Raw genomic sequence first — 13,643 nt, forward strand, 5'->3', positions numbered from 1 at the left:
AATCCTTTCACATGCTTGCTTTTAAACCATGTATAGTATTTTAAAAAGTACACTCACCGGAGGTCCCTTCTCCGCCTGCTGGGTCCAGGAGGCAGCCTTGGGTGGGTTCGGGGGGTATTGGCTCCAGGTCCAGGGTGAGAAACAGTTCCTGGCTGTCGGGAAAACCGGTTTCTCTGCTATCTACAACCTCCTCCTCCTCATCATCTTCTTCGTCCCCAAAACCTGCTTCCGTATTGCCTCCATCTCCATTGAAGGAGTCAAACAACACAGCTGAGGTAGTGGTGGCTGAACCCCCTAAAATGGCATGCAGCTCATCATAGAAGCGGCATGTTTGGGGCTCTGACCTGGAGCGGTCGTTCACCTCTCTGGTTTTCTGGTAGGCTTGCTTCAGCTCCTTCAGTTTCACGCGGCACTGCTTCGGGTCCCTGTTATGGCCTCTGTCCTTCATGCCCTGGGAGATTTTGACAAAGGTTTTGGTATTTCGAAAACGGAGTTCTGATAGCATGGATTCCTCTCCCCATACAGTGATCAGATCCCGTACCTCCCGTTCAGTCCATGCTGGAGCTCTTTTGCGATTCTGGGACTCCATCATGGTCACCTCTGCTGAGGAGCTCTGCATGGTCACCTGCAGCTTGCCACGCTGGCCAAACAGGAAATGAGATTCAAAAGTTCGCAGTTCTTTTCCTGTCTACCTGGCCAGTGCATCTGAGTTGAGAGTGCTGTCCAGAGCGGTCACAATGGAGCACTCTGAGATAGCTCCCGGAGGCCAATACCGTCAAATTGTGTCCACAGTACCCCAAATTTGAGCCGGCAAGGCTGATTTAAGCGCTAATCCACTTGTCAGGGGTGGAGTAAGGAAATCGATTTTAACAGCCCTTTAAGTCGAAATAAAGGGCTTCATCGTGTGGATGGGTGCAGGTTTACATCGATTTAATGCTGCTAAATTCGACCTAAAGTCCTAGTGTAGACCAGGGCTTAGTCATTTAGTGAACTGAATTTGATAATTTCAAAATGTATATAATGCTAGCAATAGCCTGAAAACAGCATTGTGAAAGGCTTCTCCAAGTTCTAAAAGTCAGTAATTCTTATTACATTGCCTCAGAGAAGTGCTCAGTTAGTGAATACGTGCCTTGAGACTGCAGAAAAATATAACATTTTAGAATTTTATTTCTTTTTTGTCACCGAAGGCATTCGTCATTACGACTCTGATCTTGGCTTGCAACTCATTCAAATGTCTTTCATTTTTCAAGTTGCTGGTTTTATTGTCCTTCTTCTTGGTTTAGGAAACGAGTCATTACTCCAGAAAGAGAGAGGAGGAAGTAGGAACTGTCTGTCCAGAAAAAATAGTTATGGAACAGTAATCTTAAATCCCCTCTCTCCTCATTATATATTTGTGCTCTGAAATTCTAAATTTCAGGGCTCAGGTCATTGGCGCTGACTCCATGGGTACTCCGGTGCTGGGTACAATCACAAAACAAAAAGATCCCAAATAGCTTACAATCTAAGTATAAAACAACAGACAACAGACTGACTGACAGACAGACGGAGGAGTACAAGGAAACAATGAGGCAACATTGGTCAGCATGATTGGCAGTAGTTAGCACACCAGCAGTCTACCCCCTGTAAAGCTTCGTTTTTGGGTGGTGGAAGCTATCATTACAAAGGAGAATTTTAAGGAGGGATTTGAATGTTGACAGGCACATGTTTATAGGAAGCTCCTCCCAACTATGAGGCTAGCGGGGAGAAAGCACAAAGGTGCTTGTTTGAAAATTTAACAAGTATGTGGTGGAGGTCGACTTCATGGGCCAATCGGGGGTGGGACATTTTGGTAGCAAATGAAAGATGGGTAGGAAGGGAATAGGTAATGAAGGTAATAATGTCTGATGTAATAGAGATTGGGGAGCTATTCAAAAAAAGGAGTGACATGGTCAAAGCAACAGGCTAGAAAAATGATCCTGCTGATAATAGCTCATCTTAACTAGTTAGCCTCTCACAGTTTGTATGGTAACTTCCAACTTATCTGTATGCATGTCTGTATGTATATAATCTTACTATTTGTTCCATTCTATGCATCCGATGAAGTGGATTACAGTTCTTCAAAATAATCTCCGGTCTAATTTCATTAAAGTTACCCCAGAAATGAATTTTTTCCATTGTACATAGTTTCCTGAAAGTATGATGATTTAATCCTCCTCTCCCCCCATCTTCCCTAACCCCTGGCCCTCAAAAGGAGTTGAGCTACATAAGTTTTATTATGGAAATATTGTAACTATTCCCCAGCTTTAAGTAATGATTAGCTTTCCATTATAAACTGATTTTTGTCCTCTTCTAAGTTCATCAAAACTAAACCATCTATCAGAAATGTTTGTGTTTCATATGTTTAACCAATACAGCCTTCGTCCGTGGGTCTGTGACTTTTTGAGCATCGAGTAGTGTTCTTAAACAATTGCCAATTATTCATATTTTTTTTATTAACTTCTTCCTCCAGCTTATTTGGCTCATTATTGTTTTCAGCTTTGTGAAACTGGCCCTTTTAAAATACCAAGTATATATATTAATGGGCTGGACTTCATCCTGTTTGCACATTAAAAATGTGATCAAGTCATGATTACTTATACCTACGCTATCATTAATTTTTAGTTCTGTGATCAGTTCCTCTTTACATGTCAAAATTAGGTCTAATGTGGAATCCTCCCCTGTTATCAGCAATACTTCTTGAGTTAGCAAATTTTCATCTATAATATTTAGAAATTCCAAGAATGTTTTAATATTGGCAGCACGAGACCTCCACTATATGTTGCTCAAATTGAAGTCGCTCATGATCACACAGCTTAGTTCATTTGCACATTAAATTAAACACTGAATATACTGCAGAAACTTGAATGCTAAAAAGAATAAAATGAACATGCCATTTCTAGCATGTAAAATTGACTAAATTTGTTTTTGTTATGTCAAAGTTCACTGGATGTCTGCTAGTGCATTTTAACATATCAAGTGTGTATTTGAACAGCCATTCCTTCAACAGCCATTTTAATGCCATAGTTATAAACTACTGGCATTTAACCTTGGGGAAAGTTTATGATGCCTCTGTCTTTGAAGAGACAGAAGCTGCTCTCGATCACTGGTAATTGCAACGTGACTAACACTCAACTAAAATCTCCATTGTGCATACTTGTGGTTGTCTCAAACATAGCTATATATAACAGCATTTTAAAAGTGAAGTATTAAATATATTTAAATGAAAGATCTTTAATGCAGTCCAAGAGAAAAAGGCAAATGCTTAGGACAATTGCCAGGAACTAACAATTATCTCTATTTCAGGTGTGTAACCAAAGGGTTAATTTAGAAGTTAAAACTTGCATGCAGTGGGAAGCTCTTTTTTTCTTTAAAAAGACAGAGCTATAAAGTGCAACAAATGAGACAGATTTTGGCATTTCCCTCTCCTTCCACTCTATGTACGTCACTTGTCTTCTCTGACTGAGGTCTTCAATATATGGACTATGTCTACTTCTGTAGGGTTTTTTCCCCCCCAATAAAGTCCTGAGTCTGATTCTGACTGGTGCTTCTGGGTGCTACTGCAATATAAGTAATAATTATGAGAGTCTGGGGCAGTATTGTCAGTGTTCCCAGTAAGATTTTGTGATAAGCCATGTCGTATTTCAGCCTCCATTTTGAGTGTCAGCTTGATTATGTGCTACACTGTAACTGTCAGATTGTATAAACCATCTCATGTTAAAAAGGGAGGGGGGAAGAGAGTTAGTGCCAAGGTGTCTGAATGAGAAGGCCATTAAGTGTTACTAACAATTGAATAACCTTGCTCTGGCAGGAAAATGGAGGCTACAGGGAGTGCCATTAACTTTTAACAACCTTCTGCCACTAGTTTCACTCAAGGCCTGGATCATGGAAAATCCCACTGTGAGAAGAGAAAAGGTCAAAGACTGATTTTAAAAGAGTCATGCTCTCTAGGCAACAGAAAGATGACTACAAGATCACAGGAAGAGAAGACTGAGCAGGAGTCAGGTGAAGGAAGGTCCTAGAACGCCTAGAGGACACTGACCCAAATCCCAAATGGCTGTTAGGAGTGAGGAAACTGAGGACAAACTGAGATAACAAACATTTGCGTGCAGGTATTTATGGAGTTCAGCACTGGCCACAATGCCTTTTGTTGTCAGTTTCATCACGCAGTCTTTTGCTAATGCAAAGAGGATTGATCAAAACACACAACCTTCTCTAACTCCGGTCACAAAATCGAATCATCCCCCCACGCCTGCATCTGATCTGACTGCATATCTACTTCCATCATATAAACTCCTTATTACATTCTTCAGCTTGTCTGGTAACGCACACCTTTTAGCAATATTACACAGGTTTCTCAGTGGACACTGTTGAACATTTCTAAAGGTTGATAAAGTTGATTAAGATGGGTTTTTGCCAAGTAATAGCTTTTTCAATGATCTGTCAAAGAGTGAATATCCATTCACAACATGATCTACCTGAATGGAACCCTGCCTGTTCTTTCTGTAACATTTCATCTACGGTTGTCATTCTATTCAGCAAAATGGGAGCCAATTCTTTGTCTGGGGATTGACAGCAGTACAATACCTCTCCAGTCTGTGCACGGAGTAAGACTGCCCCTTTTTTGCCAATGCCACTATGATACCACCTTCCCTGTCTTTCACCCATATTTTCTTAAACTTTTGCTAGCTGCTCAATCAGAATTTCACCTCCCACCTTTAGTATCCCTACTTGAATTCTGTCAACTGCAGGAGATTTCCCCTGCTTAAGCTCTTTGAGGGTTGCTTTAATTTAATCAGGTGTTATTGGTCCCTCTTCTGTTTCTAATTTAGCACTGGAATTTCTGTTGAGCCTGTGTATGATTGTTGGTGTAAGGATCTGGGGACTAAAATGTGGGTCTTCAGAGCCTAGGACAGCTGATATTCCCACAGACCCACTCCAGGAAGTACTACCTCAGAGACCCAGAATGATGGTACCCTGCAGCTCTCTGATTGGCCAACCACCCTATTTAACCTCATGGGTGCCACAGGGCAACCACAGACTTGGGCCTGCTGCCATGCCAGACTTTGCCTGATCTCCTGATTTCCGGTCTCTGACTACAGCCTGACTCTGACCCTGATTCCTGCCTCTCAATTCTAGCGTGGAAACTCAGGACACTCAAAAAAACCCAAAAAACCTGGCACATACTAGTACAGCTTAATGTACATTAAATATATAATTCAGAGCCTGAGTCTACTGACCTTTACAGCACACTGCAGGCCCCATCTCTTCCTGCAGGCTTTGGTAGTTGGATATTACTTGTTAGCAAGGAAAGTTTGAGGTATTAAATAGTAGAAATTATGGGCCGGATAGTGCAAGGTGTATTTCAAAGATTGAGCACTTAATTGAAGCACTCATTCACTTTTAAAAGGACTGCAACCATACCCCTGTCAGTCAGTCAAGACCTAATTAGGAATTTACCCTCTGAGACATGGAGAAATAGGGATAAGCCTCGGGACCCTTCCTAAACCAGTGAGCCTAAAATACGGTGGAGCTGCATCCCAACTAGGAGCAAGTTGTACTTACTCCACAGCTGTTCATTTCACATATCCTGAGTTCTGTAGGACCCAGTCAATTCTGTGGTACAAAGCTCAAGAGACCAGGAAAATTAAAAGTGTATTCCTATAGTTGGAGGGCTAGCCAGGATGTTAATAGGTGCAAGTTAAGAGCATATTTAGGCTTCCTCATTCAATGCCTCTTATTGTTTCTGTTCATATTGTTTTCAAAAATATAAACTTCCCAAGCTACGGAAGAACAGAGTCAGTCTCTCTCTCTCTCCCTCCCTCCCCTGGGATTGCTCAGTATGCAATTTTCAAACAACTTGAAGATATAAATCCTATTTTCTTTGAACGTCAGTGATAAATAAAGCCTCTTTGAGGACGGTTCACATGCCAAGTTTGAGAGTGGGGCCAAAAAGTATGTTAGAATTATTCTTTAAAGGGCAAAGTGGATTTTTCAGTTTTACAGGAGTTTCCTCAAACTTTCAAAACATGTTCGTATTGAAGATACACCAAGTATGGAAAGTTTCAACCTAAAAAGTGAAGTTCTTGGTAAGTTGTGAGTGTTTCAATGGAAGCTATTCTGCAGACTTAAATATAGTGGTCTTTAGTTAGCAGACTTAATGCTATAAACAAGATTAAGCAGTGGAATGATAATGGGATACACTGGGCATTTCAGCACAGGTGGAAAAAATGTGCAGCACCTCAGCATAAGTTTAAACGTTACTCTGCTAGCCTGGAATAAAGTGAGCAACTCGCATGGTCTGTTTCCTGGACTACAAGGACTCATTTTCTAGCCTCATGTGGTTGGTGCCTTCTTTACCGTTCTGATTTCCAAAACTTTAACATCCAAAAAGGAGAGTTACTTTCATCCCACCATCCACGTTCATATATTTTTCCCCCCTTTCTTTCAAAAATGCTTCACATACCATACAGTTTTCTTCTCCTATTTAAACAACTTGATTTCCTCTCTCTTTGTTCCTACTTTCCCATTTACTCTGAAATATTCTAGAGAATTTGTTTTCTTTCCTGTTGGTCATCTAATCAACTCAGGAAATATTATGACCTACCACCACCATGTAGGGGAGGATCACAATCCATCAAGGGTGGAGAAAGGGAGCCTCCTGTTCTACAATTCCTTTAAAAATTAGAGCATAGCAGAGTTGGAATTCAAAATGCCTTACAAGGCATTTAGCTGAATTCTACCCCCTTCAATGAAATAGTAGAAATTAAAAACATTTCACAGCACTTTAATTTCTACTTCAACAGAAGACTATTTCAGAGCTGTACGTGGTATGCCCATGCTGAGGACGCACGTGACTACACTTTGCTCTAACCCTCTTGTCCTGTGCTCATTAGAGGGAAATACCTAACCACTGCATAAAAAACAGACAATTAATAGTGGTCTAAAGGCAATTTCAATTTGTTAAATTTTCAAACAAACAATTAAAATTAACACAATTTTATTAAAAATGCTCAACACAAGCAATCTTGTGTGTAGTGGGCTAAATAATGCCGTACAAACCAAAAAAGTTTCTTTCAAGGTTAAAAATAAAGGGACAAATTGTAAGAGAAAGCAAAGCAAGGCAGAAAGGACTGAAGACAAATGATAAAGAAAGAAGAGGCACTAAGACAGTAAGGAAACAACTGAAATAAGACAAAAGGTATACACAGTAGGGAAAAAAACAGGAAGAGAAAAGGGAGCTATTAAGCTTGAAATCCTATTCTTACAATATCTGTCACACATTCTGGTACTTCCTCTCACAAATACTGCCTACACTGTACCTGTGGTATGGACTTTTTATATATCTTAAAGTTCCTGTCTTCTACAAACACTACATTTACATACAATTAAGCGGTCAACTCCCTCATTAGGGAAAAAAATCTAAGTTTAATATATTTGCTTGAACTAATATTCTAGACCAGAGGTTCTAAATGTTGTCAATTTGGACTTCATCTAAACAGAAAGATTGCCTTGTAGAGACCTCTCTTCCAGTCAAGTTTGTTTGAACTACCTCTCTTCTTATTTGCACTTGCGTAACATTCTTGCAAACCACAGCAACTGCTTGCATGCCAGGGTAATATTAGGAAATTATTTATGTATTTTTAACTTCATTTAATTCAGTTCAGAAGGAGATCTGATCCAGTATTGTAATTCCTATGCATTTAGGCCCAGATTTTCAAAAGTGATTACCAATTTTTGGTGCCTCGGTTTTGGGTACCTGACTTAAGAGACTTCTAAAAGGGGCCTGATTCTTTAGAAATGTTCAGAGGATGGATGCTCAGCAGTCAGGCCCTTTGGAGTGTCCTAAATTGGGCACTTAAAAACTGAGGTACCCTAAATCCATATTCACATATGAAAATGTTGGCCTTAAGTTCTAAGTCATAAAACCAAAGAACTATTACAGGAAAATAAATAAAAATCTGTAAAATATATCTTAAAGCACTAAATTCAATCCTATGCAGCATCTACATTTTTAGCTGTCAATGTTCCGTTGAATTTGGTAAAAAAATTAACATAATGCATGAACAGTGCATAACAATACACTGTCAATTTGGAGGGGGGGAGGGAGGGAGGGGAAGTTGCAGGCAGAATTGAGGAGAACTAGATTTGCATATCTGGAGACTTTGCCACCAAAGCAGGCAGGAGGAGGTCCTTTGGGATTGTGGGATAGGCACATCAACCAGATGATTTGATCAAAACAATTAATAATTCAGTTAATATTGACAATTACATTTTGAGACTTAAATTCCAGCATTAATGCCCCATTGAGATGCATGGGACAGTTCAAATCTCTCAGAGGCAATAATTCAGAGCCAGTAGACAACACTACATCAGTGTAAAACAGACTCGTATTTGGAAAGTTATCTTTGCAACCCTGAATGCTACAAGTACTTTTTGTTTGTTTTAAATGAAGGGTTATATTCTGGAGCACAATTCTGAGGTATATATAGATTCTGCAGCAAATTCTACAAGATCTCAGAATATACGAGGGCCTAGCTGCAGGCATGATTCCTGTTCTGTTCTCAGAGTAGTGCCCTACCCTCCATCATCTCCCCATCACATACTAAAGATCCCAATTTGCGCAATCAGGTAGGAAGCTCCCTACACATTTATTTAAGTTTTGAGACAGTAACTCAAATCCACAAGCAGGGGCTCTGGGGGATAAGAATTCAAGAATGAAAGGCTACTCATATATATTAGTTTTACCTTTACAAAATATGTCAACACTGAAGGAAAAACTTAGAAGCAAGAAACTCTATTGTTAAGTAGCTTCTCAGGTTTAATATACAATATTGAAATTGGCTCATGCCTGTAACTCTGGAAATATGGTAGAAGGTTAACATTAGTTGAAGCCCCTTTACATAACAAAATATTGGGGTCAGGAAAGGCAAATACCAAAGGATCTACATTTGCTAAGATAACAGCAGAAAAAACAGTATCATATTCAGTAATATCCTGCTTAGAAGTAGCATAAATGCATTTATTGTAGTTGTAAAATAGTTCTTTCAGAAGCTATGCTTTCAAGGCCCAATCTTGCAGTCCCAAGAAGCAAAACTGCCTCCGACTTCAAATGAAGCCCCACAGGCTTTGGATAGAGGTTCTGTGCTCAAGATATCATAGAATACCATTCCCACGAGCAGAAATGTAGAAAATGAACTGATAATTCTCAGTCCCTCAGGAATTATTCATAAATTACAGAAAGACTTCAGTTTTAAACAACCAATACATTAAAAAAAATTATGGAAGTTAGAATTTTGAGTTACCCTTTAAGAACTCTGACTCCAGCTTCTGAAACTCTTTGTAGTAGGTGATGGATTCCCTACATCTGCTTTATAATTCTATATTACACATGAACTCTTCTGTATTTCCTTATGATCTTGCACTAAGCCTATGTATCCATTGTATCGTAACACCTATGTTACTTCTATATGGTTCATGTGGGCAGGTAAAATCCTAATTCCTTTGTTTAAACATTGTCTAAGGACAAAAGCTCCCAAGACCTGTTAGGAAGAGGCCCATTTCAAATTTGCTATTCTAGGGACATTAAATCTCTTAACATCAGACAGTAGGGGAAACAAAAGACCCTCTTCTTTGGGGTGGTGAAGAATTGTCTGGAAGGTGAAAGATGCATAAGGAATGGTGTAGCAGGAACATATGGTTATGGTCAGAATGGGAAAAGCCAAAGGACTCGAGAGGTGAGGCCTCATTACAAGCTTTTTACTGGTTGCAATGCCCTCTAAGAAGAGTAAATGAAATTTCATAGCAATGTTGTATTTTTCCATTCAGTAAATATGTTTTTCCTGTGTTGCAGAGAAAGGTTTGTTTGTGCACCAGCATCTTTGATAACATCAGCACAGCTCTGGCAATAGCGTTAGTCTGATCTTACAGCTCATGTCCTGCTACAAATCAAGCCTACATCACAAAGACAAATTTTGGTCTTGGTCCTACACAGCATTTGGTTTAGTTTAGTTCTTGGCAACAGGCTGGCGGACAAAAATAAAGACATTTTAGGATTTTCAGGACATTATCCACTAAAAAACAACATGTCATATTTAGTCTTGGATGTAAGCAGGCATAACATCCATTTAAAATCAGGCATGTGACCTCTCAATCAATGGATTAGCAGGAGAGGTACACTATGAGTTGAGAGAAGCGAGCATTAAGAGAAACTCATTTTTTTCCTTCACCATTTGCTAGGCAAATAATCAGTTTACTGACAAGAAAATGAACAATCACTCTGTTTTGGCTTGAGGCAGAATCTTTTTACTTCAGTGAATCTGTAAATTTCACCATCTAGCTTCACTATCAACAATTCAACAGGCAACCCTGGAAGGTTTTAAGCATCATCCAAAAGAACCAATATGCTACATTAGTAATGTACAGATCTCACTAAATGCACAGCTGAACAAAGTCAATGACTTTCATTCTTTTCTCCTTTAGGTACAGAAATAATTAAACTGACTGGGTTCTCCCAAATGTCCTTAAACTAAACAGTATTTCTTTTTTTCCCTGCCAGAGGAGGCCTAAATATTTAATACACACCACTTTTGATACTCTTCAGCAGTTTAAGAGGAATTTAAAAGCACCCATCTTTTCCACGTAGCTGCATATAGTTTAGTCTGCGTACTGTCACAATAAGTATTTTTAAGTTTTGTTAAATAGAATTTACTTTCTATTCTCAGGGAAAGGTCAGAAAATAGAGGTGTCTGACAAATAATGATCAAAATGACTTATGCTGATGTCATAAATCACCGCTCTTCGACATGAAATCTGCCACACAGAATTAATGGCTGTTGGTATTGGTTCATCTGATCAAGTGTCTACTATACATAAAATATGCTATGAAGTTCTGCGTCTCTTACAGCAATTCAGTAGAGAAGTCTTGTCCCAATGGCACATAAATCTGAAGTACCAGAAACCGCTGGATCAGTCCAACTAGAAACAGAGACAAAGAAATATATAGCTATGGATACACACACAAAGCAAACTCCACCATTTAGCATTTCAATGACATATAGCTATACTGCTGCAATACCATTTCCCAAGTTTCACACAACTTTCAAAAGCAGAAAAGAACCGAAGAAAACCAAATCAAACTATAATAAAAATGCTCCTTTTAAAAAGTCCCATTTGTGGTTTTGGTGGAATTCTTATGAAAATAAAAGGAATGTAATTTTTTTTTATTTACAGTTCTTCATAGTGTTCAGAGAGCATATAAACATCATATCCCACAAAGACACATAAAAGTTCACACCAAGATTATTATAAAAGCATGTGGCAATTACTCACTACTTAATCAAAAACAATAAATCATAAATGCAATCCTAATGATGACAACTGAGACCACACTTACACGATGGGGGACTCTATCCTAGGAAGCAATGACTCTGAAAAAGATTTGGAGATTGGAGCAGGTAGTCAGCTGAACATGAGCTCCCAGTGTGATGCTGCAGCCAAAAGAGCTAAAGAGGTCCCGGGATGCATAAATTGGCAAATCCTGAGCAGGAGTAGAGTGGTTATTTGAGCTCTATATTTGGCATTGGTTTGACTACTGCTGGAATACTGCATCCAGTTCTGGTGTCCACAGTTCAAGAAGAATATTGATAAATTGGAGAGGGTTCAGAGAAGAGCCATGAAAATTATTAAAGGATTAGAAGACATGCTTTATAGTGAAAGACTCAAGGAGCTTAATTTATTTAGCTTAAAAATAGAAGGTTAGGGGGAGACTTGATTACAGTCTATAAGTATCTACATTGGAACAAATATTTAATAATGGGTTCTTCAATCGAGCAGAGAAACATAACAAGATCCAGTGGCTGGAAGCTGAAGCTAGACAAATTCAGATTGCAAATAAGGCAAAAAACAAAACCAAACCCACACCGGAGAGAGTAATTAACCATTGGAACAATTTCCCAAGGGTTTCCATGGATACTCCATCACTGATGATTCTTAAATCAACATCGGATTTTTTTCTAAAAGCTATGCTCAGGGAATTATTCTGGGGCAATTCTGTGGCCTGTGCTATTCAGGAGGTCAGACTAGACGATAATGTTCCCTTCTGATCTTAGAATCTATGAGGCTTTGATGAGGCAGATCTAGTTCTGAAGTTTAAAATAGTAGAAATATAGCTTAATTGGGGAGCAAACAAGAAAAACTTTAAGATACTTTCCTATTCAGGAAAAGCCACACACTTGCAGGGTATACAAGTATCCATGAGTTGAAATTTGTAGTTTCCTCTTATTGGTTCCATTACTGAAGGAGAGAGTTGGCTTTTTATTGAATTGGCAGGCGTTTTAAGATCCTAAAGCTGTATTATTCCAAGAGCAACATGGATCTCAAGAGGTCTTCAGAAGCTGAGATCAAGCATGCAAAAGCTCACTGCCTCTGAACAGTTGCCTGGGCTACTCCCTCATCCACAACAACATGGCTCCTGTAGGAGTTCTGTTCCCATTGGCCACCCACGCTGAGTCAACAAATAAAATCCCATGCCTTTGGAAGGGGGAGCAGACATGGAGCTTAAGTTAACAGGTCTTCTAGCACTCACTGTTTAGTTTAGCAGATTTCAAAACAGGTACAGTATATATGATTTAGGGCCAGATTCTCAGGTAGTATAAATCAGAGTGTCTTTCCATTGAGTTTAATGGAGCAATGCGGATTTAAACAACCTGATGAGCTAGCTCTTGAAATGTTAAGATAGATATGACTGTAATACTGCTTGTTAAGTTCCCTGAGCCACTGGGGGGGGGGGGGGGAGAGTGGGAAATCATATGAAAAATATTCAGGTAAGAAATTCTGCAAAACTGAAGTTTTATTCTGTTGAATAACTTCTCATCCCTTGTTATTTCTACTCTAACTTAAAAAAGGTCATGGATCTAAACAACTAACTGTTTGTAAAAAGTAATCAGAAATGATCAATCTTAGACTGTAGAGCACATTTTACCAAACACAAAAAACTCTTTGCAAACAATTAAGCCTCACAGCTCTATAAAGTGAGTAAATATCACCATTTTAAGAATAAAATGAAAGAGCGATTAAGAGGCCCATTCAATGCCTGCTGAGACAGACAGACTTTTATTGACAACATCTACCGGAGCAGAAACTAAGTTAGGTTTGACCTTGGGCAAAAACCACACCAGCTGAGGATCTGCCCCAATGTGTTTAGTTCTAAACGTCTACTTATTGGTAACAACTGTCTTGCTGAAAAGTGACCTTTCAGTCCCCTGACAGAGGAGCTGCTCAAAGGAAGAGACAATATCGCAAATAGCTACATCTTGGAGTAGTACTGGATTAGTACAGAACAACATCTTATATTTGTAATGCCTCAATACTTACGAGTTTGTCTAGTTTCCTTTGGTAGCTGAATCTTGTTTGTTTGACTGCTTCCTTCAAGGACAAAAACAAAGCCTTTTACTTCTTTATCAAATTCCTACAAAAAGGAACAATGAAAAAAACAAAACAAACAAACCTTTTATCATTCTCTTAATCAAGACTTAACCAAATTTGCAGATGGCACAAAGCTGGGGGAAAAAGTTGCAAACACTTTGGAAGGTAGAGCTAAAATTCAAAGAATCTTGATACATTGGAGA

General features: G+C 39.0%; 1 protein-coding gene across 18 annotated transcripts in view; it reads right to left on the bottom strand.

Annotated features, from left to right (window-relative positions):
• Positions 1–13,643, bottom strand: part of CFAP20DC (CFAP20 domain containing) — a 169,843-nt gene that overhangs the window by 142,279 nt on the left and 13,921 nt on the right. For 16 of the 18 annotated variants that reach the window (XR_012159748.2, XR_012159747.2, XR_012159750.2 and 13 more), the window contains exons 4-5: positions 13,390–13,483; positions 10,920–10,992 (exon numbers count right to left, since the gene is read on the bottom strand). Coding sequence is in view for 15 of the 18 variants with exons in the window: in XM_073350922.2 (XP_073207023.1) it covers positions 10,920–10,992; positions 13,390–13,483 (167 nt within the window). In the remaining 3 variants the exon portion in view is untranslated. The remainder of the gene's footprint in view (positions 1–10,919; positions 10,993–13,389; positions 13,484–13,643) is intronic. The other 2 variants (XM_073350928.2, XM_073350929.2) reach the window with 2 other exon arrangements.

Source organism: Lepidochelys kempii, chromosome 7 (genome assembly GCF_965140285.1).
Source record: "Lepidochelys kempii isolate rLepKem1 chromosome 7, rLepKem1.hap1, whole genome shotgun sequence".
NCBI lineage: Eukaryota > Metazoa > Chordata > Testudines > Cheloniidae > Lepidochelys > Lepidochelys kempii.